Below are 26,785 nucleotides of genomic sequence, written 5' to 3'. Positions count from 1 at the left end.
CAGCTGCAATTCCATGAACGAAATTATTATTGCTACTTCATAAGCTACTGTTATTGGGCATATAATTCTATTGCTCAATTTTGCTGCCGTTTAGCTATTTTTCTAGGTTTATAATTGATTTTCTGTTGTTTTTCTAGGGTTTGCAGCTGTTGTTTGCTGTTTTTCTATGCTGTTTCCGGAAAAATAAAAATAAATATGATCTTCAATTCTTTAGTTGCTGTAAAACAATTGAATTCTTTAGTTACTATACTTTTTATTGTGCTTTTTGCTACGGTATTTTTATGAGCAGGATGTGTGTTGAGAATTGAGATGGAAAGAATTCGTAGGAAAAAAAAAATTTGACAAGAGTCAGGTGAGTTTAGATGTTTATTTAGGTAACAATTAATTAAAGTAAAATTTTATTCATTTAATTTTATTAACAACATATGTCAATAGATCCTTAAAAATTTAGAAAGGTTGGGAGAGAAAATAATCCCCATCCCAGCAGAATTACGGCAACACAAAATTGAATGATAATTTGCTGTCCCCATTACGGCCATGGTCCCCCGGCTTCTCCTTAGACCAGCAGGGCCGCCCTCTACAGTGCTATTAACCCAACCTACGTACCTTTGTCGCTTAGTATTTGCAAATTTGCTTTTTCAAGACATGAAGCACATGACCTTCATTGAATTACGCTTTATATATATATATATAATTTTTTAATGAAAATTTTTTATTTTAATAAAATGAAGATGACATAAATAAAAAAATAAATTATTATATTAATAGATAAAAAAACATAATTTTTAATATGTTAAAATTTATATTTTATTATATTTTAGTGTGAATACTCACTTTTAACAAAGTTAGAGTACCCTCGTTAAGGAAAAACTCTCTCTCCTTTTTCCCCCCCCCCCCCCCCCCCCTTCTCTCTCTATATATATGAGGTACCGTTCTGAGTTGTATAATAGCAATCCGTTTCTCACTTTTGCAAAAGTAATAAGAACGTTATCTTCCTAAACTTTGTATGTAGTAGATGAAGAGGTCACGAGGTGCTTCTTCTTTGAAAGCCACACCAGAAGACGAGGATGATCACTCCGAAGCTGAAGAAGAGGGCGATCCCTCCCAAGCTGAAGATATAGAAGAGGACGATGCCTCCCAAGCTGAAGATGAGGATGATTGCTGTACACCTGATGATGATGATGATGATGGTCAACTGTTGTTGTATGGTATGCTGTGCTGTCACATGTTTATACTTTTATTTCTTATTCATATCTATTTATTTGTGGCCTTTAATTTGATAATTTCGTCTATCATCTATGACCATCAAAGCATTGCTGGGAGCTTTATCTCTCACATCAAGAATTTCAAAATGAATTATCATTTGTCCAATTTTAGAAATTTTGGTAGTCCAATTCCTGCCCTTTTGAAGTTGTTTTAAGTATTGCTACTACCTCAAGAATCATCACTAGTAGATATGAGAGTGAACTTAGGCGGTGTTTACTGTTTAGTATAAGGGTAATAACATTATGAATAACAAGTGATCTACCACCAATCATTAGTTGACATCTATTAGATTTCGGTTGAGTGTACTTTTCATTGTCAATGACATAATATTATGTTGCCTGTTTATTAAATAATGACAAGTCATATGTATATAGCCATTAATTAAATTGAAGTCTAAATTATATATAGTTATAATTTCATGCGCTCTGGATCTTGATGTTTTTTAATAGATTTTTTTTTCTTTTAAATACTATATATGTACACACAAATACAACCAAAGCCCAACACAGTGGCCATCATTCCAAACTCTACAATTGAGGCCCAGGATAACAAATCAAATAATACTTCCACAATTACTAGCGACACTTAAAAATCTCTGTACAGTAGAGGCAAGGAGTCTGTTTGATTTAATTTAATTTGTCTATACATTTGATACTTCCACCGGTATAAAAAAGGAGACAAAAGTGTTAAAAGACTAGAAAATTTTAAATAAAAGATGAATCATTTTCTTTAAATAATTTATGTATAGGGAGTCTCTAAGTTACATTTAATGTAACATACACAACTCATCTCAACCACACAAATTACGAGTCTCATAATTTTGTGTGATTGAGATGAATTGTGTAAGTTACATTGAAAAACGTAACTTAGCACTTGCCATTTATGTATATACAAGTATCGTTATTCTATTGGTTCGTGGCCCAATCTTTTTTCGTACATCTATCATTTTTTTTTTAATGTATAACTTGTTTCTTTTTTTCAAATGGACTGAAGGCATCAGACGTAGAAGATTAAAATTGTACCGAGCTGCGCTGAATGGGGACTGGGCGGTGGCTAAAGGTATTTATGACGTTTATGAGGGTGATATCCTAGAAGCGATCACAGCAGCAGGAGACACTGCTCTTCACGTTGCAGCTGTGGCAAAGCGTATTGGTTTTGCGAAGGAACTTGTGAAAATTATGAAGCCAGAGAATTTAGCCAAGCAAAATGAAAAAAAGAAATGTACAGCTCTTGTCTTTGCCGCTGCGTCCGGAAAGGTAGAACTTGCTAGAGAGATGATGGACCATAATAAAAAAATAGCAACGATCCGAGATGAAGATGGGTCACTGCCAATTCAGATGGCTGCATCATTGGGCCATAAAGATATGGTAGAATACCTTTATGAACCAACTAAAAATTCCTGGAAAGCTATGGATCGCTTCAACTTACTTCTCACCTTAGTAGAAACCGAGTTGTATGGTAAACACTGTCCTTAATTCTTATATTATCTTAATGCACATTGCTCTATGGTACTAAACGCAAACTTCTTGTTCCCAGATGTTGCATTGCAGTTGCTTGGAGATTACCCACAGTTAGCCACTTATCGGCCTAAAAGAAATCGTGAGAAAGCAGTCACAGCACTGCATCTGTTGGCTCGAAAGAATCTGAAGTCTTCTGACTTCCCCAATCCAAATCAGGGAGGTTTTTTAAGTAGACGCTTCAATCTTGGTTAGTCATTTCAATTCTGAAACTTTTAGCATACATATGCCTCATCATATTTTAACACTCGTGGTGATTTATTTTGCTGCATTGATTTTGCAATCGAAACTTTCAGGTGACAAAGATGTAGAAAATAAAAGGAAGAAGCAAGCAATGAAATTATTAGTGGAACGCATTTGGGAAAAGATTGTATTGTTGGAAGAATCAGAAATTTTAGAACTAATTATGAAACCTAGGCCACTAATATTTGATGCTGCAAAACAAGGGAACTTTGAGTTTTTAACGATACTTATTCGTGAATATCCCGATCTGGTATGGAAAGTTGATGAAAAATTTTGTAGCATATTTCATTATGCTGTTTCGGAGCGGCATGAGGACGTTTTCAAGCTCATTTATGAGATAGGTGCGATTAAGGATATAATAGTACTTTCGCAAGAAAAGGAAACTGGTAACAATATTTTGCATTTAGCTGGAAAATTGGCCCCACAAGATCGTCTCAACATTGTATCAGGAGCGGCTCTCCAAATGCAGCGAGAGTTATTGTGGTTCAGGGTAAAATATTTGATCCATTCTACTATGCATATACATCAACTATTTTATGACTACAAAGTCTTCATATTTTCCCTTTTTTAATTACAGACTGATGCTAATGGTTTTCTTTTTATGATTTTTTTTTACTTTTTTTATATTATACTGATTTGCATTCATGCATTTATTTTTTTATTTTTCTATGTGTTAGTTCTCTTGAGCTGGTTTTTTCTTTGCATGTTCTTCTAAAGTCAGGTTCCTTACTTATTTTACTTTTCGTTCAAAGTGTTTTGTTTTGGGGGGGGGGGGGGGGGGGGGGAGTAAAATACAGTTGCTCCATTATTTCTTAATTTCGTTATTTTGTTTTACGACAAGAATCTTGGGTAGGATGATATTTAGTTATAGCAGTTAAAAATAGATGAAGGAAACTTGATATTAATCAGACTACTCTACAATGGACTTTAGTTTTACGACACATCAGTCTGTCTATATAAAACAAATTATAAAAATAATTTTGATAAGTTTAATCTTGCTCTTTCATTCACAACGAGATGTTTCAAAACATTAACCCTACAGGAAGTGAAAAATGTTATTCAATCAAGTTTTGTTGAAAAAGAAAACAGACACCATGAGACCCCTAGAGCTTTATTTACCAAGGAGCACAAGAAGTTGAGAGAAGAAGGGGAGAAATGGATGAAGGATACTGCAACATCTTGTATGATTGTGGCAACACTTATCGCTACCGTGGTTTTCGCCGCAGCTTTCACGGTACCAGGTGGCACCAAAGGAGAAACAGGGCTTCCTTTTTTCGATAAAAAAGTTTCCTTCCAGATTTTTGCCATTTCCGATGCGATATCTCTTGTATCCTCCTCTGCCTCAATAGTAAACTTCTTATCCATTCTCACCTCGCGGTATGCAGAAGAAGATTTCCTCGAGTTGTTGCCAGGAAAGTTGCTGTTTGGACTTTTAACACTTTTCATATCAATACTAACAATGATGGTAGTGTTTTCTACTACATTTTTCATTTTCTTCAACCACGAAAGATTATGGATCGCTGTTCTCGTTACAGTATTTTCTTCCTTTCCGGTGATCTTGTTTATTTATCAACATATTCAACTCTTTATTGATGTTCTACGATCGACCTATGTAATAAATTCTCTCTTCCAGAAAGGTAAAAGTAGTCTTTTCCGGAAAGAAGGTGAAGCAAGTAAACGTCCAACGAAGACCGATCTTTGCAATGGAAAATTAACAATTCAATGCACATGCAGCACAAATGTTTAAGCTGGAGACTGGCAGGTTTGAGAAAATCGAGGAGAGAGGCGCCAATGAAGAAGCTCTTACAAAATTTGCCAAACAACTCTCCCAAGTGCAGTGTTAGCGTGGACAAGGAGTCAATTTAAAATCCCGCTTGAAGCATAATATATTTGTCAATATATTAGTTTTCTTGCAAAATCCCAAGTGCAGATGTATGTCTCTGTTTCAGAAAATAATAAGACTGGTTAATTAATTGAACATCCTCTTCGTTTGAAGTGAGTGATTCTAAGTACTAGTACATCCTCTTCGTTTCCTGACTTTAGGTTCAAGAATCCTTCTGCTGTCCATTTGCAGTAAAAGCTGAACTTTCTTTTACAGCCAATTTCATGCCTTGCTCGTCAAGTTCTCCCGTGCAGATTCAATGCTGCCATAAGTTTTTCGATTTCCTCATTTTCCTGAGCTATCTGATCCTTGACTCCATGTTTAGTTAGGGGTAGAGGAGAACAAGGAACGAATCCAAATTCCTCATCCAAATAATATTACAAACGCTCCAAACGAAATTACTTTTAGGTAAATTGAATTGAAATTAATAGTTTAGAATACGTAATCCAAATAATTTACATTTGTGCGGTGTATTATTTTTACCATTTCGCATAATCGATCAGTCAACGACTTAAAAATTGTAATTAGAATGAAGTATAAATCACAGACAAGAGAGAGTGAAAAGTATTTGGAAAAATTATAGAAGTCGGAACAGGCTACTATGGCTCTATTCGGTGTCAAGGTATTATGGTTTAAAAGCTACAATTTTGTGGAAAAAAAAGGAAAAAAAAGCTATAACTATAAAATAAAAATTAATAATATGTAGTAAATACAAATTTTAAATAATAATTTTGACAAATTTGTAAAGATATAATAAAATTTTCATTATGCAAATGTAAAATCAAATCAACTTAACTTTTAAATTACAACAATTAGTATTTATTAAACAATTTACTACTATAGCTTAAACAAGAGCTATATTATATGGATCCTCCTATGTTGCAACTGTAGTACCATACCACAGTTTTTGTCCTCATCTAATATAACCATTGGATTTAAAAGCATCTGTTTGCGGCTCGTTTTGGGTCAATGAATAAAAAACCACAAAACCAACCCAAGAGCAATAAATTTATATTTTGTTGGGGAGCGGGGTACCTCGCTTGTTCGGCACGTACGGGCTGTTTAGGCTTTTGGTGGAGTGAAGGAGGATTGAGCCGACGGTGGTTGTGGAGGGGGTCTGACTTTAGGTGCAGAGGGCTGGTGAAACTCGCCTTAAACCTGCGAAACAACCAAACAAAAGTCAGAGGTGGAGCCGGGGGTGGCCGGCGACCACACTCCGACGCTCAAGTCAGAGTTGGGTTATCTCAGGTTAGAGAGCTTGCAAGCTCTCGGTAATGGAGATTTTGAGGTTGAAGAAACCCTAGTTTTCTCTGGTGGTGAGTGTGTTCACTTCCCTCTTGATAAAAATCAAACCTGAGTATTTATATGGTGTATCCCAGTCGCCGTGCCACCTGGCGCTATTTTAGTGGCGTTCCCTACTGTCATGTTAGGAATATTCTTATTTTTATGCGTAAGGCGTCTTAGACGTTTCAAAAATATCAGTGGAGAGCAAGTTTGTGGCGTATTCACGTGCTAGGCGTAGTGGAGTGGTCCCGCGTACCTCTGCAATTCCGTTGTAATTTTGCAGGTGTAGCAGGAAAAGCTAGTGGTCCCAACTGTCACAATATCACACTTTTGGCGGATTTGCTGTCGTGACAGGCGGCTGTCTCCTCTTTTGCGGCACAAGATTTCCTTATTTTTCAACACGCATCAAACCGATCTTTTTGCGATTCAGGGCCCACATATCCCTTCACATATTTACGAAGATTTTTATATCCTTTCATGGTGTACCTGAGGTACCCCCGAAGTCCTTAGGGTAGCCGGGGTACCTAGAGTATCCGAGGTATCCAAGGTACCCGAGACAAATTAATCTCTTAAATATCGACACGTGGCGCTTCATTATTGGTCTCGTATTTCCTTCCCAAACAATATCCCCCTAGTTTCTTTGTGGCGAATGTAATTGAGGCACAAGAAACTCTTGGAGGAACTGTGTGTGACACGTGGTGATATTTACACATTGAACTAATGCATGTCTTCTTGGAGGAACATCCCCCTGGTTTTTTTTTTTTTTTTTTAACGATGGGAACGTACAGTTGTCTTCATGTCTCCCTCTCCTTTTCTTGGGAAGTGGCAGCCGTCTGACATGCAGTTTGAATTTAAAAAAAAAATCAAACTCACGCAAACATCCTTGATCTTCTTTTCGTGCAAAGTGCACTGTTAGGTTTAATTAACACCCCTGATGTAAATGTCAATCTCTTGTTGTTTATTTTGAAAATCCCAACATAATCTCCCATCAAATTTAATTACTTCCAGTGGCTTCTTGCTTGCTCTGGCTTTTAAAATTCAAAAACCAGCCAAATCATTTCAACCTCCAGCTTCACACATTTTTTTTTTTTATATATAAATCACCTACTGCACGTTTTTATTTTCCCTTTATTCTACAATCCCCAAACACTTTTCATCTTCTTCTCCAAACTCCAACGTCACCCCATCTCCACTTTTTCTTCTTTATTCTACTTTTTCTTCTTTATTCTACTTTTTCTTCTTGTCCTTTCGTCTTCCATCTCCTTTTTTCTCTTCTTTTTTTTTCTTCTTTTGCTTGCTCGCTCTCAGCCCACTATCAAATTTTCTTTCTCTTTTCTTCATCTTCCTTTTTTCTTCTTTCTTTTTTCCTTTTTTTTTTTAGTTGGCCTTGGCTCCTGTGATTTTCAGTGGTGGCGTGACGACGGCGTTCGACTGGTGGTGCAGTGATCTCCTTGTGGTAAGCCATCTTCTCCCCCCATTTTGCTTATTCGTTTCTTCCAGTGGCCTCTTCTTCTTCTTCTTTTTTTTTTTTAATCCATGCTCCTCTCTTTTTGTTTTCTTTTAAATCATCCTGGAGGCTTTTCTCTTTTTTTTTTTTTTTTGACTTCCTCTCCTTTGCTTTTTTTTTTATCTCCAGACTTCTCCTCTTTTTCTTTTTTTGTACGTCCAAGCTCCTTCCTTCTTTTTTTTTTTTTACTTCCTCTTCTTTACCCCCCCTTTTTTTTTATCTCCAGGCTTCTCCTTTTTTTTTCTTTGACTTCCTCTTTATTTTTTATATATCTCCAGACTTCTCTCTCTTTTTTTTTTTTACGTCCAAGGTTCTTCTTTTTTTTTTTATATCTCCAGACTTCTCCTTTTTTTTTGTACGTCCAAGCTTCTTCTTCTTTTTTTTTCTTTTTTTTTTGACTTCCTCTTTTTTTTTATATATCTCCAGACTTCTCTTTTTTTTTTTTAATCTCTAACATGTTTTATTGTGTCTATGACAGCCTCTGCACTGCTCCATCTTTTGAGCAACTTTTGGCGATTTGTGGCTTCTCTTGGCGATTTATAGTCTAAAACTTACTTATTGGCAACTGACATTTGCTACTTTCGGTGAGATATAGGTATAAATTTTTTCATACCTATTTTTGACTTCTTTATTTTGAAGAATGATGTTGTGGCTTTGTTTTTAGTTTTCATGCAAAGTGTTGGCATTTTTCTTTTTTGTTTATGCTTTTATTGGTGGATGTTGGTGTTTGGCTTGTGATGGATGAGGTCTGAAGTTGTGGGGGTATATTTTGATGTGGAGTTTTTCTTTTTCAACTTGTGTCTTGTGTTTTTAGGAGAACAAGATGGGGAGAAAAACTGTTGGAAAAAAAGGTCGTAATGTGGTCAGGGAGCCGGGGGAGTCGAGTAAGGAGGCTCCCCTTTCTGATTCAGCCCCTCATATATCCCTTAGTGACGATGATGGGTCCCCTTTGGCTAGTCCCAAGTTATCTCGAACCAAAACTAGTAAAAAATCAAAGATTAAAGGCAAACACCCAGCCAAGTCAGCCCATAGAAAAACTCGTGCAAAGACATCCAGACCCAAATCTCTTATTCCTGTTAGCATTCCAGAACCTCCCCTGATCTCTCCATCTGTCTCTGTAGCTACTAAGCTCTATGCACTAGGGGGTAGGCCGGCTACTCCGAGAGATTTAGAAAGGGTTAAAGCCAAATACAACATACCTCATTCTGTCCACCTTAGGGTACCTCGTCAGGGCGAGCGCCCCGAGCACCCTCATTCTGATGGTGTTGCCCTTCATATCGACCTTTTTGACTTAGGTCTTTGTTTACCTCTTCAGCCATTTTTTAGAAAAATGTTCACTGAGATGAAAATTGCTCCCGGACAATTATCCTTACCCGGTTGGAGATTGCTCACGGGTCTGGAGGTTTTGTGGCTAGATATTTTTGGGGAGGATATTTCTTATAGAGATTTGAGGGGGCTTTATCAGTTGAAGAAGCCCGCTGGTTTATCCGTAGCCTATTTTGCTACTTGGGGGGTTCATGGTAATTTGGTGAGACCGGATCCCTTGCTGAAAAAAGGCTACAGATATGGGTGGTTTGTGGCTGAGGGCGAGTGGGGGAAGAGCATTCCAGCGGGAAATGAAGTTGTGCAAGTTCGGAACTTCTTCAATGAAGACAGTATGTGTTTCTTTTCTCTTCTCTCCCTTTCTATGTATATATACACCTCTTCACATGAATTTTCTTCTTATTCGTTGTTTTTTTTTTTTTTTGATTTTTGCATACATCACTTGGACCAAGAGAACGTGCCCAATCCATGAAGTGGGGAGGAAAGTGAATGGTGTTATAGAGAAGTTCCAGATTTTGCAGAGTGAGGGTGATGTTCTGTGCACTTCCCGGTTGGCGAGAGCTGGTTTGATTAAGGAGAGTTTTCAGTCTTCTTCGGGAGGCGATTCACGTATGGCTATGTGGTGTAGCTGGGGTACCCCGCCTTCATTGGTTCTGTGGGGTGCCCCCATTATTTGAACAAACTTCTTTTTTTCTTTTTTTTATGCTTTGGTGGCCATCTCTTATTTTTTCTTAATGTGCCTGTTTGCCAATGACGATTCTGTTGTTTATTTTCCTGATTTGTCTCTTTGTCTCACTTCTTTTTTTTTTGTTGGATAGGCATAGACCCTTTTGGCGAAGATTTTGACGCCTTCTTCAGTCGCATGAGCGGCAGCTCCTCCGGTACCTTGGGTACCTCCGCAAAAGGTGACCGACCTCCCGTCGTTCCAGGCGGCAAAGGCAAATTGCCAGTCTCCTCTCTTGGGGGTTCTCGGGGTACCCCAGCTACCCATAAGAGAAAGCTTGGCTCTCTTTTCTCGGCTCCTGGAGACCTTATGGAGGGCGAGCTGGATCCGGTGGCTAACAAGCGGATATCGTACCTGACTGATTGCTTCCTTCATTCCTCTGAGAGTATTTCCACAGACATGGCAATGGAGGTGGATAAATTAGATTTAAATGAGCGCTATAGCCGAGCGCTCAAAGCTTGTCATGACGCAAGCGCCTCTCACTCATTTCTTTTCCTCTTCTTTTTTTTATCGTCCTGACTCCCTTTCCTTTTCTTTATTATTATTTGTGTAGGCGGCTTTCTACCTTAGCCACGGTCTCCGAGACCTTAGTGGCATCTCGGCTGCACAGACCGAGGTAGAGAGGCTGCGAGGTGAGGTTAGGCTCGACCAGTCTCGGGAAGAGAAGCTAAGAGAGGAGGTCAGGGCTTTGCAAAGGCGCTTGGATGACCACGCCCGTGAGAACAGTCGATTGTCTAGGAAGTTGGAAGAGGTGAAATCTAAGCACGGCGAGCTACTATCTCACCAACCGGAGATGATGGACAAGGCCTTCACTCTTATCATGACTGAGGTCTGGAGCGTCGAGCCTGAGTTGGTGGTACCCCGGGTGGAGAAATGGGTGGACAAGTCGGCCATCCTGAAAGTGATAGAGGATAAAAGGGCTACCCAAGCTCCACCATCCTATAGCCCGCAGCAATCTTCGGAGGTACCCCAGGTTCCCCAGGCACCCCAGGCGGATCTCCCTTCGGCTAGCGCTGTTCCTGCAGATAGTAGCTTTTTGGCCGCGAGTGTCCCTATTGACGCCCCCGTTGAGGGGAACGGTGGGGAGGATGTCCCCCCCTTCTTCTTGACCTTACTTGCTATTTACAGCTTTATCTCGAGATGTCTCAGTAACTTTCTTCCTTTGCTTCTGTACCTTTGTAGTATGATATCATCCTTTTGATGTATTGGGATACTTGTCTTTTGAAAGGTTGCCTCGGCAATCTTGCTACTTATTCGTATTAAACTTTTGCAATAAACTTTATTCGACTTACCATTGAATTCCTTGCTTTATGATTGATTTGTGTAGACTCGTGGGGGTTCCTTGGGTACCCCAGGTACCCCTCTGATGTATTTTTGGCGCTTGCATGGTGATTTCCGTAGATGTGCTCACTGCTCGTCTTAATAAAGATTATGGCGTATCTCAAAATAATTTAATAATTTGCACATTATCATAAGATAAAACAAAATTCATATTTGGCGCAACTAGGATTAAATAAAGATTATGGCGTATCTCAAATAAACTTGTGGAGTTTCTAGGGTGTCCCGGGTACCCTTTTTTTGTTTGTTTTTTTTCGGGGACCTTCTTGGCCCTCTTTCTTGCAGAAATGGTCAAAAACATGCTTGTTTTGCCGTCCGCTTCTAGTTAATATTTAATAAAATAATGCGAATAGAGGGGCATGCTTGCCTACCTCGTTTCGTTTATCTATTCTTTACTTGGCTCAAGCAAAAAAATGGAGATGTGGGCGTGTGCATACCTTAACGGAACCTCATGGCGCTAGGGTATGCTGGTTTACCTCGCCCTCGGGCCTTCTCTGACCCTCCCTCTTTAAATTTGTTGTATTATTTCTTATTGGTGTTGACCTCGAACAGATCTTCACGATCGAATCGAGTCAGATACCTCAGGTTCCCCTTATTATCTTGAAATGGAGCAATTATAGCTGAATAAGACATGGCGTAATAAGAGAGAGTCACATTAATGGAGAAAATTTAACCATAATCACATTCGGTAATCAAAAGGAGAACATTACATAAGACTGACTCATTGTCCCAATGAGAATAGGAAACCATATAGATATCCACTCTCTAGGACTTAGGGAATTAAAAATTTCACTTGCACATGTGGGGTACCCTAAGTACCTTTCATGGCTTTACCACATTGCACACATAGTAAAGAAAATAAGAGATAGATAAAGTGAACGATAAGGTTTAAGACATTGTCCTCATGTTAGTAGTACTTCCTCAGCATTGCGGCATTCCAGGGATGCTTGACGATTGTTCCATCCATGTGGTGTAGTCTGTATGCCCCTGAACCTACCGGCTTGTCTATGCGATATGGGCCTTCCCAATTGGCTCCGAAAGAGCCCTCCGAGGGCACCCAAGTATTCTGAGTTACCCTTCGTAGGACTAAATTCCCTTTCTTGAATGATCTGGGGCGTACCCTCTTGTCATATAAATCTGAAACGCGGTGCTAGTATATTGCAACCTTCAATTCTGCTTTGGCCCTTTTTTCTTCAACAAAATCAAGATTGGACGCAATCAAAAAGCCATTCTCGGCTTCATCGAAGTATGCGGTTCTGTGAGAGGGTATCCCGATTTCAGCTGGAATGACTGCATCAGTCCCGAAAGCCAGAGAAAATGAGGTTTCCCCAGTTGAAACATTCTGAGTTGTCCGATAGGCCCAAAGAACGCCGGGTAACTCGTCTACCCAAACTCCCTTTCTTTCCTCCAGCCTCTTCTTTAGGATACCCTTGATAATTTTGTTGATGGCTTCCACTTATTCATTAGATTGTGGGTGAGCCGGATAAGCAAATCGGTTGGCTATCCCAAGCTCCGAGCAAAAATTCTGAAATTTTTCGTTATCGAATTGCTTCCCGTTGTCGCTGACAATTGTATTAAGGATACCATATCTGCATATGAGGTTCCTCCAAACAAAATCAGTGGTTTTTCTCTCCGTAATGCTCGCCAACGGCTCCGCTTCTACCGACTTTGTGAAATAGTCAACGGCTACAATTGCATACTTAGCTTGTCCTCTACCAGTTGGTAGTGGACCAATGAGATCTATGCCCCAAACAGCAAATGGCCACGGAGAAGACATGACAGTTAACTTTTCTAGTGGAAGGTGGGGTACCTTGGCAAATCTCTGGCACTTGTCACAACTCTTGACCATGTTTTTGGCATCCTCCCGCATCGTAGGCCAATAAAATCCTTGACGAAGGGCCTTCTGTGCCAATGATTGTGCTCCATAGTGGTTACCGCATATCCCTTCGTGTATCTCTCTCATGACATATTCGGCATGCTCATTTCCCAAGCACTTTAAGTAAGGGAGGGTAAACCCTCTTCTGAATAAGGTATCATCGATGAGACAATATCGAGCAGCTTTGTACTTTAGCTTCCTTGCTTCATTCTTGTTTGAGGGCAAATCCCCACTTCTGAGGTATCCTATGATTGGTTGCATCCAGGGTACCCCAGCAGTTATCGACCCTATTTCTTCTAGCTCAAGTAGATTAACACTTGGTGTAGGTACGTACTCAGCAGTGATTGGACCAACCGACTGAGTTGCATCGAAGGAAGCCATTTTGGCAAGGTTGTCAGCTTCACAATTTTCTAATCGTGGAACTCTTTCCACCTTGACCTCAGCAAATTGAGATATTAATTCTCTTGTTCTCCCGAGGTACCCCTTCATATTTTCTTTCTTAGCCTGATATTTTGAGTTGATCTGACCGACCACTAATTGAGAGTCACTCTTGATGTGGACTCTTTTTTGCGCCCAAGGCCTTCGACATCCTTAGCCCCGCTATCATAGCTTCATACTCGGCTTCATTGTTTGAGGCCTTAAACCCGAATTGCAAGGCATAACATAGCTTCACCTTATTCGGATCGATGATTATTACTCCCGCACCGCTTCCGTGCGAGTTAGAGGAACCATCCACATAAATTTCCCAGACATGCTCTTCTTCAATAGCTGATGTAGTTTCGCCCGGGTACCCCGGGATCTCCTCACCCCCGGAGTCATTGGCGAATTCTGCAATGAATTCGGCAATGGCTTGGGCTTTAATAGCTGAGCGTGGCTTGAAGATGATGTCGAACTCACTCAATTCAAGAGACCAGCGAAGAAGTCTTCCAGACATGTCTAACTTCTGGAGGATTTGTCGAAGGGGAAGGTTTGTTACAACAGCAATGGTGTAGGCCTGAAAATAAGGCCGGAGTTTCCTCGCAGAGATTACCAAAGCCAAAACCAGCTTCTCTGTGGCGGGGTACCTCTTTTCCGCATCCACCATTGCCCTACTAGTGTAGTAAATAGGCCGTTGCACCCCGTCTTCATCTTCTCTAAGCAACACCGAGCTAGTGGCGTGCTCTGAAATAGCGAGATACAACATAAGCACTTCTCCATGCTTAGGCTTGGCGAGCAATGGTGAATTAACGAGGTACTCCTTTAGCTTCTGAAAAGCCTCTTCGCACTCGGCAGTCCATTGGAGCTTCTTTCCCGCTTTTAAAGCTTTAAAAAATAGCTTGCACCTGTCGGTGGCCTTGGAGATGAAACGACTCAAGGCGGCTATCCGGCCAGCTAAGCTCTGGACTTCCTTAATGGTACTTGGTGACTTCATCCCAAGAACCGCCTGGATTTTGTCGGGATTAGCCTCAATTCCCCGTTATTGTACCATAAATCTAAGGAATTTACCCGAAGTCACCCCGAATGCACATTTCTCAGGATTTAGGCGCATCTGATGCTTTCTCAAAATATTGAAGGTATCTCTGAGGTGCCCCGAGTGATCACTGGTGTACATCGACTTTGTTATCATATCATCGATGTACACCTCCATGGTACGGCCGATTTGCTGTTTGAATACCTTGTTCACCAAACGCTGATAGGTGGCGCCCGCATTCTTCAAGCCAAAAGGCATAACCTTGTAGCAGTATAACCCACGGTTGGTGATGAAGGCCGTTTTATCTTGATCAGGCTCGTACATTGGAATTTGGTTGTACCCGGAGAAAGCATCCATGAAACTAAGCATCTCGTGCCCAGCAGTAGCATCGACCAGCTGGTCTACCCAGGGAAGCGGGAAGCTATCCTTAGGGCAAGACTTGTTTAAATCCGTGAAATCTACACACATGCGCCATTTCCCGTTAGACTTCTTAACCAATACAACATTTGAGACCCAATCGGGGTACACCGCCTCCCTAATAAACCTCGCTGCTAGCAATCGGTCCACTTCTTGTTCAATGGCGTCATAGCGTTCCTGGTTGAAAGCTCGACGTTTTTACTTGACAGGCCTATGATGTGGATCGACATTGAGCTTGTGACAGGCGATAGAAGGCGGGATACCCGGCATGTCCGCGTGAGACCAAGCGAACACATCTAAGTTTTTCTTTAAGAACTCAATAAGCTGCTCTCGGTGTTGGTCAGAGAGGTTGGAGCCTACCTTTACCATCTTGGTTGGGTCCTTATTGCAGATCAAAACAGACACAAGATCCTCAGCCGGTGTTCCTCGCTTTTCATCTTTCGGTACCCAGGGATCCAAGGGTACCTCGACTTCTCCCATTGATGCTGAATTGGGACTTTGGGGCACCAGTGGTGCCCTGGGAGCTACCACGTCCACTTCCATTGGCCCAGCTTCATACGGCGCTTGGGGTACCTGGGAGTTCGTGGACCGTTGAGTTTTCTTACGTGCAACTCTCCGGCGTCTAGCCAGTGCCCGCTTGGATAGGCTGGTAAATGAACTTGTACTGACGGGATACCCCCCCAGGAACATATTGGTGGCGATTTGGTAGCTCACTTTCGATGCGACCGAGTAGCATCCTAGAGCCGATTGCTGATCCCCTTTGATCGTGATAATTTCTCCAACGGTTGGAATCTTCATGGCGAGGTAATGCATGGAGATTGCCGCCTTAGTTGTTGCTAAGAATGGTCTTCCCAAGATGATATTATAGGCACCTGGGTGATCCACAATAAGAAAATTAATCATATGAACAACACGGTGAGGTACCTTACCAAGTGTAACGGGCAGCGTAATGATGCCCTTTGGGATAACCATATCGCCGGCGAACCCAATAAGAGGTGTAGCATATGGGGTGATCTTTGGCGATTCAATGAATAGTTGATCCAAGGCGCTTTTGAAAATGATATCAACGGAGCTGCCGGTGTCTACAAGAGTTCTTGCTACTTTACCAGTAGCAACCTTCAACGTTGTTACTAAGGCGTCGTCATGGGGGTACGAGACATCTTTAGCATATTGCTCTGTGAAAAGGATGGATGGGGGATGGTGGGGTACCCCAGGTACCCTAAGTTGATTTTGACAAACGAAGTTCACTTCTTTTCCAGGGCGATCCAAAATTGGTGGCTTGCTGTAACGTTTGATGGCCCGTCTAGATTCCCCAGCGAGAGTAGGACCCCCTGCTATCATTCGAACATACACGCCTTTCTTAGACCCCTGGGGTATCTCGGCTTCGGGATGAGGGTTAGCAACTTGTTTACCCTTATCTTGCTCCGAGAACTTCCTTGCCTCACGCATATCAGCCACAAATTCCTTGAGATACCCACTCAGAATCAATGACTTAATTTCTTCCCTCAAGTGAAAGCATTCGGCGGTGCTATGGCTGAAATCTTCGTGAAACTCACAATACTTCAAGCTACGCTTCATATTGGGGTATTTTCGAATTGGCTTAGGTGGGCGAAGTATCCCCGTATCCCTAATATTGTAAAATATTTGTTCTGGAGATTGATTCAAATGGTGGAAAGAGTCATATCTGGATTTTTGTGGTGCTTCTCGTTGTTCTGGCGGTAGCGGTGGGCTATGTACTCGGGGTGCTCGGAAGGGTACCTGAGGTACCCAGGGTACACCAGGGATATTCAGTTCTCTCCCACGTGGGGTTGGACGAGGTGGGCTGTGTACCCGGGGTGCTCGAGAGGGTACCTGAGGTACATCGGCTCTCTTGGGTTTCTCCTTGTTTCTCACAACTTTGACTCTGTCTTCCTCCCGCTTTAGGTTACACTTCTCATCCATTTCTATTTATTGCAGGGCTCGAGAACGAGCTTCCCCATATGAAAGAGGGCGGTGTTTTTGAAATGACCGCCATAACTTCCCCAAACGCAAATTCTTTTCAAAATGAGTGAGAGTATGTTGGTAACCAAATGTACCGGTACGCAACACCTCTTGGTGGAAGCGGGTTACGTACTCGGCTAAAGACTCCGAATCCCCTTGCTTGATGAAAGCAAGCTTGGAGGATGTTATGTCTTGGGTGGATGCATAACCAAACTCATGAACAAAATCTTTTAGGAGCTGGTCTAGGGAGGATACACTACCTGCCTTCAACGATCGGAACCATGACTTGGCTGGTCTGGTGAGGGTATGCGGGAACATCCGGCACATAGCATTGTCGCCCACTCCTTTAATCATCATCTGGTCACGATATAACTCAGCATGTTCCACGGGATCTGAGGTACCCGAGTATTGTTGTATTTGAGGCATGGTGAACGCTTCCGGGAGAACCGCTGTCCGAATCTCCATGGTGAATGGCGAGTTATGCACTGCTGGCGCTAGAGCATTGGTGGGGTTTTGTTTTTCAGAAAGGAGCTTCACTTGAGCTTCGAGGTACTCCATTTTTTCCAGGAACTCACGGGGTACCCCAGGTGCACCTGAGGAGGCCGCTGTTGTCTAGGAAGCTCTTTTGGCGTTCAACTTGTACCGGAGATCTTCATGGGCTTTTTGTTTGCGGTTGGTACCCTGGCTACTACGGGAATAACAAGAGGCAGTGGAGCGTTCTTCCCGGGAGCCGGCGGCTTGAAACTTTGAACGGGTGCCCGATGGCCCATGCTTTGGTCTACTTCCCTCCGGTATTTCAGATCTTGGTATGATCTGTTTCTCACAGCGTGGAGGCGGGACATCTTGAGTTACCGGAGAAGTGGCTGCTTCGGGTACCCGAGATCCTACTGCTCTGAGAATCGCATGAGCTAAATCCTCAAAGTGTTTATGAGTAACGGGCTCCTCGTCGGGTTGAATACCAACTGATTGCTTAACTGATTTGCCTTTCTCTAGGCGGGATGCCCTCCTTGTCGAGTCACCCCTCTCATCACCGCCGTGGTCCTTTGCTCCATCATGACCTAACATTTGGTTATCAGTGGGTACGTCAGGTGCCATGGCTGTGCAAGCACACGTACTGACAAGCTTAGCACCGTGTGGAAGCTTTTTGCTCGTGTCCCCACAGACGGCGCCAATTGTTTGCGGCTCATTTTGGGTCAATGAATAAAAAACCACAAAACCAACCCAAGAGCAATAAATTTATATTTTTGTCGGGGAGCGGGGTACCTCGCTTGTTTGGCACGTGCGGGCTGTTTAGGCTTTTGGTGGAGTGAAGGAGGATTGAGCCGACGGTGGTTATGGAGGGGGTCTGACTTTAGGTGCAGAGGGCTGGTGAAACTCGCCTTAAACCTGCGAAACAACCAAACAAAAGTCAGAGGTGGAGCCGGGGGTGGCCGACGACCACACTCCGACGCTCAAGTTAGAGTTGGGTTATCTCAGGTTAGAGAGCTTGCAAGCTCTCGGTAATGGAGATTTTGAGGTTGAAGAAACCCTAGTTTTCTCTGGTGGTGAGTGTGTTCACTTCCCTCTTGATAAAAATCAAACCTGAGTATTTATATGGTGTACCCCGGTCGCCGTGCCACCTGGCGCTATTTTAGTGGCGTTCCCTACTGTCATGTCAGGAATATTCTTATTTTTATGCGTAAGGCGGCTTAGACGTTTCAAAAATATCAGTGGAGAGCAAGTTTGTGGCGTATTCACGTGCTGGGCGTAGTGGAGTGGTCCCGCGTACCTCTGCAATTCCGTTGTAATTTTGCAGGTGTAGCAGGAAAAGCTGGTGGTCCCAACTGTCACAATATCACACTTTTGGCGGATTTGCTGTCGTGATAGGCGGCTGTCTCCTCTTTTGCGGCACAAGATTTCCTTATTTTTCAACACGCATCAAACCGATCTTTTTGCGATTCAGGGCCCACATATCCCTTCACATATTTACGAAGATTTTTATATCCTTTCATGGTGTACCCGAGGTACCCCCGAAGTCCTTAGGGTAGTCGGGGTACCTAGAGTATACGAGGTACCCAAGGTACCCGAGACAAATTAATTTCTTAAATATCGACACGTGGCGCTTCATTATTGGTCTCGTATTTCCTTCCCAAACAGTATCCAATCGAATGCGTAAGAGATGGCCATGTTTGTATTGGAGAATACCGGAGAAATTGGTTAAGAAAAGTTAAATTTGGATGTGACGAAACACGGTGAGTGACGAAACCTCTCTCCGAACGCATGATGACTGTTATCAGGAAGGAAATTAAAGGAATTTATGAAGTCAATGTGACAATCGAAGGAAGCCCTTGCCAAAGGCTGAATGGATGAAGGCCCAAACAATCTTCTGATCCGTTCTCTTTTCTAGCACTCTTCTTTCTCTATATCCATAAATCCTGATCAAATTTTCTCTCTCATCAAACATCAAAAGATATCTCATATCACTTCATGGTGGAGTTCTTTAATTTGTTCATTTCTCTATAGTCTTGTGGAGCTTTGATTTATCTCGTGCTGTAATTTAATTCGTTATTTTATTCTGAAAATTAAATTGAATTATTGTTGAAATTATGTATATATGCAGTGGGTTTCTTCACATCTTCCTCGTTGGCTTGAAGTTCTGTTCACTGAAAAGTTCTTCTAGGCTTCCATAATTCACGAAGATAAAAAAAAAACATATATTGCTTGGACTATTGCACTAGCTTATGCCCTCATTTTTTGTCCATTCATGGCTCTCATTGTTTCTTGATTTCCTTATGCAGGGCCATTCTTTATTTATTCTGCAAGAATTTTACTGCATCTTCCTCCTTCAATCCAGTGCCTGTTGCAATTAAATTAACCAACGAATCCTAGTTACCAATCTCACTTCTCTGATTTCATATATGCCTAAACATTCAGCACCGCTAACTTCCGATTGCTCCTTGCCCTGTTGATTATAATTTCGCCGTCGTTTGCCTACAAGACACACCCCTTATTCACATAGAAGTCGTCAGATATTTTTAATTGCGACAAACATAGCTAAACCCTAATTCAAATTTTCTGTCTTATTTTGCTGTCTCCAGATCTATTTGAGATGAAATCAGTTCCATTGATGCAGTACCAACAAACTTTCCCACCGCAAGCTCGCAAATGATATTACATTAATACACAACTGGCTCGAACGGTTGTAGGTTGTTGCATCAATTATCCAATAATTAATTTTAGCCATTAGATTGACTAGTGAAACATCCAACGACTCAGCTGAATAAGGACAAAAGTTGTGGTATGATATCACAGTTGCAACATAAGTAGATCCTATATTATATATACATATTAATAACTTCAATAACTTCTATGGTTGAAGTTTGTAATGGAAGTTAAAATTTAAAATCAAAGTTGAGTAGAATTTCATACAGTTAAATTTTGCTAGAAATTGCTTATGTATGGCAAGCAAGCACAAATCACAAACCTTTCATTAATGATATAAAACTTGATAAAAAACAATACAAGCTCACGTTTGTTTATATACAGAGAAGAAAGACAAAAAACAGCTAGCACAGAGGGTAGCAGGGTAATTGAGCAAATAACTAATTCATGAACACAGCCAATCATATTAAGCTTCTAGAAACGCCTCAGCTGCATGCATATGTACTGAGAATCTTCTGTATATCCATTTTGCCAGCGTAGCAAATCCATCTCATCTTCAGCATTCTCATATTGCAATTAACTGCAGCTGAGGTGGCATGCCAGCTTAGCATTGGAGTCAGCTGTTGGCTCTTCATAATCACTAATTTCAACACCCTCTCTCAAACACAAGGTCTTATCAATGACATTGAGTTTGCTTATGAAATGACTGAGTTTGTAATGTGGTAGAGGCTTAGTTAGAACATCTGCAGTTTGGTCCTTGCTAGCAACATAGCTTATCTCTATTTCACATTTCATAACTTTGTCTCTGATAAAGTGGAGATCAATTTTGAAATGCTTAGTTTTCGAATGATATACAGGATTAGCAGCTATAACTGCTGCACTGGTATTGTCACTTAGAATCACTGGAACTCCTTCAACTTTCAATTTCAGCTCACTAAGCAATGAACTTATCCAAGTAATTTCAGCACTACACAGAGCCATAGCTCTGTATTCAGACTCTGCAGTAGATCTAGCAACCACACCTTGTTTCCTTGAGCTCCAAGCTACCAAATTGTTTCCCAAATACACACAGTAACCACTAATTGACCTCCTATCATCAGGATCACTTGCCCAATCTGCATCAGTATAGGCAGTGATATCAAAATATTCTGACTTTCTGAATCTTAAACACATGTTCATTGTGCTCTTGAGGTATCTCAGTATCCTTTTGCATGCTGTTCAGTGTGGTTGTCTGGGATCAGACATGTACTGGCTGAGTTTGTTAATAGAGAAGGCAAGCTCAGGTCTTGTAAGCACTGCATATTGCAGGCTTCCTATGACACTTCTATAAAGTGTAGGGTCATGAAATCTTGCTCCTTCATTTCTTCTCAGCTTCTCAGAAGTGCTGAAAGGAGTCTTTATTCCTTTGCAGTCTGCCATTTCTATTTTAATTAACAGATCTTGAATATATTTTGTCTGGGAGAGCTGAATGGTATCATGAATTCTGGTCACTTGTATCCCGAGAAAGAAGTTCAGATCACCAAGATCCTTTAAGGCAAAAGTTTTGCTTAGCTTTACTACCACTTCTTCAACATCTTCACAGTTGCTGCCAGTGATTATTATGTCATCAACATAGATGAGCATAATAGTTATGTCTGACTTTGTTTTCCTAAAAAATAATGATGTATCACACTTGGAATTTTCAAAGTTCCAAGAATGCAAGGCACTTTTCGGTTTATCAAACCAAGCTCTAGGAGCTTGTCTTAGTCCATACAGTGCCTTGTTCAGCTTGCATATGTGGTTTGGTTTATTTTTGTCTTCAAAACCCTCAGGCTGTGGCATATATACTGTTTCTGTCAACTCACCATTTAAGAATGCATTGTTGATATCTACTTGCCTCAGCCTCCAATCATTATTTGCAGCTAAAGTCAGAACAATTCTGATTATTGTAGCCTTAACCACAGGACTAAAAGTTTCTTTGAAATCAACACCTGGTGTTTGTAGAAATCCCTTTGCAACAAGTCTGGCTTTGAACTTGTTGATGGTGCCATCTGGATTTTCTTTGACTCTGTACACCCACTTGTTTCCAACTAACTTACAGTTTTGGCTGTTAGGTATTAAGGTCCAGGTTTTGTTCTTCATCAAGGCATTATATTCATCTTCCATTGCTCTTCTCCATTTTGGTTCCTTTAGAGCTTCAGGGGTATTGTTAGGAAGAGAAGACTGTAATTGGACAGATGTTTGAAATAGCTTTGGCTTGAAAATTCCTGCCTTGGATCTTGTTGTCATAGGGTGTGATGGACAGGTTTTTTGTTTACCAATGTCTTGAGTGTTGGGTTCTGTGGTTGGTGATGAGTTGTGGCTATCTTCTGGAATGAGTGATAAGGGTTGGTGAGACAAGTGTTTTCCTGATAAAATGTCAGTTTCCAAGGTCTGTTATGCTTCATCTTGAACAAGATTTGGGGTGTGATCCATGCTTCCAGCAGTGTCTTGAGAGTGGCTGTATGTAGCTGCTGGTTATATGAGATTGTGAGAATCATTTACAGGGAATGACACAACTTGAAAACTTTCAGAAAGAGTGTTAAAATCTCTTCTGCTCATGGACTCCCTTTTGTTGAAGTTTGGATCATTTGAGAAGGGAAATGAACTCTCATTGAACTTAACACTAGCTGAAATGTAGATCCTACCAGACTGACTCATGCATGCATATCCTTTATGTGCAATGCTTACTCCTAACAAGACACATTTGGAGGTATGAAAATCGAATTTGTGTCTGTTATAGGGTCTTAGGTAAGGAAAACACTCACAGCCAAAGACTTTGACTTGAGAGTAGTCTGGTTTAAGGGAGTACAGCAATTCAAAAGGTGTTTTGTTCCCTGTTACAGGTGATATCAGTCTGTTGATAATAAAGACAGCATGTGTAAAAGCTTCTTGCCAGTATTTCAGTGGCATTTTGGCTTGAGCCAGCAATGTAAGACCAGTTTCCACAATGTGCCTATGTTTCCTCTCAATTTTGCCATTTTGTTCATGTAGGTAAGGGCAGGAGTGTCTTAAAGTGATTCCCTCTCTTTTAAGATATGGTTCAAAGATTCTAAATTCTCCCCCTATGTCTGTTTGTAGTGTTTTGATTTTCAAATTCAGTTGGTTTTCTATTTGTTTTTTGAATGTGATGAATGTGTCAAGGGCCTGAGATTTTGTTGTTATAGGAAACAGCCATGTGTATCTGGTTTTATCATCAACAAAAGATATATAATATCTGTGTCCTTTGGTTGAAGGGATTGGTGCTGGTCCCCATAGGTCTGTGTGAATTAATTCCAAGGCTGCTTTGGTTTTGGTTTCAGTGTTCTTAAACTGCTGTTTTGATTGCTTTCCATATTGACAAGCACAACAAAATGAAGGAAAGACAATTTTATTTCTCTTTAACTGATTACAAGACAGCAGGGTATTTTTCAAAGCAGTAACATTGGGATGTCCTAATCTAAGATGCCAAAGGTCAATCTCCTCTGCAGCTTTTGAAATACTGTTGCCTGACTTATCAGCTATACTAGACTCACTAATACTAGCAGACTCATTACCATTTGAGCTAAAAGATAACATGGACACAGGATCACTAATGGATCTTATTGACTCAGACACTGAAGATGCAGATAAACACGTAGCATTTGACAAGTGCACGTTTCCATGTTGGCCTCTTTATTTCTTTTACATGTGCGTTTGCATGTATATGATGAATAATAACAATAATAATATATGATGATCGGTGGTGACGCTGGCACCAAATCAATCTTTTTAGATACTTTAAATTGTTGTCAGTTGATATAAACATGGCGGAAAGTGTACGAAACACATCTGAAGAGGTTGATGTCACGACTCATTGAACAAGAAGACATATTAATCAGTCTAGTCGAACAAATTGCCCATGGCCACGCTGCTACTAAAAAAGATGCAGTGACCAGCTCTAGCGATGATACACCTGCTCCAGCTGATGAAAAATTGCCCGGTGTGCTACGCCATTACACTTGATTATCGTTAATTGTGCTTTTATTTTATTAGTAGCGAGACAGTAATTAACTTTACTTTCGGTATTACGAATTGGCAGAACTAACGAGAAGTAGACGATTGCAAACGTACCGAGCTGCACTCAACGGCGACCGGGCAGTGGCTAAAAGTATTTACGTCGTATATGAGGGTGAAATTGGAATTGCAATCGCGAAAAGAGGAGACACTGCTCTTCGCATTGCAGCTGCTGGCAAGTACATTGAATTTGTGAAGGAACTTGTGAAAATTATGGAGGCAGAGGATTTGGCTAGGCTGAATAAGTATGGAGGAACAGCTCTTTCCTATGCTGCTGCATCTGGAAGGGTGGAACTTGCTAGAGTGATGATGAAGCATAATAGATCCGTAGCAATGGTCCGAGATCATAATCAGATGTTACCAATCGACGTGGCCGCATCATTAGGCCATAAAGATATGGTAAGAGTACCTTTATCAACAAACTAGAGATTGGTTGAGTGATGAGGACTGCATCGAATTACTTGTCACCCTCATGGAAGCCGATTTGTATGGTACGTGTTGTGTATTCAGTGAATCAAATCAAAGAGGATGAAACGACAGAGTTAGCTTGCGTTTTGTGATGCTCGATAACTTCAGTAAAACGACACTTAAAGACTGCGTTTTATGAAGTAAATGTTTTGCTTGCTACAACGACATACAGTCTTGCCGTTTTGAAGTTAATAGAACACGAGCAGAACACGTGCATACAAAAGGTTGTTAAAGGGCCGTTATTGCACATGGTCCTCACGTGCGTTTCTGGGAAGCCTCTGAGGTGGTTTATAAGCTGTGATGCTCAGCTGGAAACGGGGTGTGTGTTGGTTGAGAGAGAGAGCATTGTAACGAGAGAAAGAAAGCTTGAGACTGAGAGTTTTCTTGTTCCTGTTGAGTGCTTGTTAATCTCTGTAATCAAGTCTTGAAGTCATATCAATGAAGCTGTTAAGTTTGTTCCCCCGTGGATGTAAGTCAGTGCAAATTGACTGAACCACGTTACATAGTTGTGTTCTGTGATTTCTTGATTTCAATTCGTTTCTTTGCTTGTTTCTAAACACAATCCTAGTCTTAGTAATAGGTCATTAATCCATTAAGCTTTCTGGTTGTCTTTGGGAGGCATCTTGATTGATTCTAATCCAAGATCCTTTGGGAAGTGTTCTGTAAAGCTTCTGTTTTCAGCTTATCAGAATCTTCAATTGGTATCAGAGCTGGATTGAAAGATTAGATCCAAGTATGGCTGCTCCAAGAATTGATCTAGAAAAATTTAATGGAAAGAATGATTTTAACATGTGGAAAGTGAAAATGGAAGCACTGCTGATCACACAGGGGCTGGGTGATGCCATTGAACCAGCAACCAAGAAAGAGGGGTCTTCATCTCGTACTCCTGAGCAAATTGCTGAAATTGACAAGAAGGCCAAAAGCACCATAATCTTGAGTCTCAGTGACTCAGTTATCAGAGAAGTTGCAAAGGAGAAAACAGTGGCAGAGTTATGGGCAAAACTTGAGAGTTTATACATGACCAAATCACTGGCTAACAGGCTGTACATCAAGAAGAGAATGTTTTCACTCAAGATGGCTGAGGGATCCTCTCTTGATGAGCACATTGATGAGTTCAATAAGGTTTGTGATACCTTGGAAACTATTGATGAAGGGCTGAACGATGAAGGCAAAGCTCTACTCTTGATAAGCTCCCTACCTCCTTCATACTCAAACTTTGTCGATGCTCTCATGTATGGCAGACAATCTCTATCCCTGGATGAGGTTAAAGCTGCCTTAAATACAAGAGGGTTACAAGAGAAACAAGTGAATGGAGTACATGGAGAGGGGCTGACTGTGAAAGGAAAGATTGACAAGACTGAAGGAAAGAAAAAGAAACAAAGCAAGACAAAGAACAAGAACAAAAATCTAAAGTGCTTCCAATGTCACAAGGAGGGGCACTTTAAAAAGGACTGCCCAGAGAAGAGTTTCAAGAAGAAGGGACAGAATGGTGATGCAGCTATTGTTGAAGAAGAGGGATATGAATCAGCTGATGTGTGTGTGGCAACAGAAGAAGTGCAGAAGGGTAAGTGGATCCTTGACTCTGGATGCACATTTCATATGAGTCCTTGCCAAAATTTCTTTTCTGAATATCATAAGATTGATGGGGGAAAGGTTATGATGGGAAATAATGCAGTGTGCAAAGTCATTGGGATAGGAAATATAAACCTTAAGCTTCATAATGGAACCATAAAAGAAGTCAAGCAGGTTAGACATGTACCAGAACTCAAAAGAAACCTAATCTCTTTAGGGATGCTTGACCAAGTTGGTTATAGTGTTAGGCTTGAACATGGAAAAATTGAAATCCTTAATGGGGCTACACTGATTATGAAAGGAAGTAGAAAGAATGGAGTATATGTTTTAGATGGTGAAGTAGTAACTGGAGAATCCAGTGTATCCACTAAGGTTAACATGGATGCAACCAGATTATGGCATCTGAGACTAGGGCACATGAGCATTAAGGGCCTTAAAGAACTAGCTAAGCAGGGTGTTCTGGGAAGTAATAAGATTGGGGAATTAGTTTTTTGTGAAGACTGTGTCCTAGGGAAGTCTGCAAGAGCTAGTTTCAAGAAATCTCAGCATAATACTATAGACATTCTGGACTACATTCACTCAGATCTGTGGGGGCCATCTCAAGTCCCATCTATGGGGGGAAATAGATTCTTCATGTCTATAATTGATGATTTTTCGAGGAGGGTATGGGTGTATGTTCTCAGAACAAAGGATCAAGTATTGCCCAAAATTAAGGATTGGAAAGCCTTAGTTGAAAACCAAACA

At 41.1% G+C, this 26,785-nt stretch overlaps 1 protein-coding gene and 1 pseudogene across 1 annotated transcript; both read left to right on the top strand.

Moving 5' to 3' along the window:
• The first annotated feature begins 1,015 nt into the window (after positions 1-1,015).
• On the top strand, positions 1,016-4,896 carry LOC18052010 (ankyrin repeat-containing protein NPR4). Its single transcript, XM_024190949.1, has 5 exons — positions 1,016-1,208; positions 2,260-2,724; positions 2,803-2,973; positions 3,080-3,516; positions 3,958-4,896. The coding sequence occupies exons 1-5, from the start codon at positions 1,016-1,018 to the stop codon at positions 4,771-4,773; spliced, it is 2,082 nt and encodes a 693-aa protein (XP_024046717.1). The 3' UTR covers positions 4,774-4,896.
• An 18,626-nt stretch (positions 4,897-23,522) lies between these two features.
• The window catches only part of LOC18052008, a 30,819-nt pseudogene continuing 27,556 nt past the window's right edge, over positions 23,523-26,785 (top strand).

Source organism: Citrus clementina, unplaced genomic scaffold (assembly GCF_000493195.1).
Source record: "Citrus clementina cultivar Clemenules unplaced genomic scaffold, Citrus_clementina_v1.0 scaffold_2, whole genome shotgun sequence".
NCBI lineage: Eukaryota > Viridiplantae > Streptophyta > Magnoliopsida > Sapindales > Rutaceae > Citrus > Citrus x clementina.
Note: the sequence above shows the minus strand (reverse complement) of the source record. Positions and strands in the feature narration are given on the sequence as shown.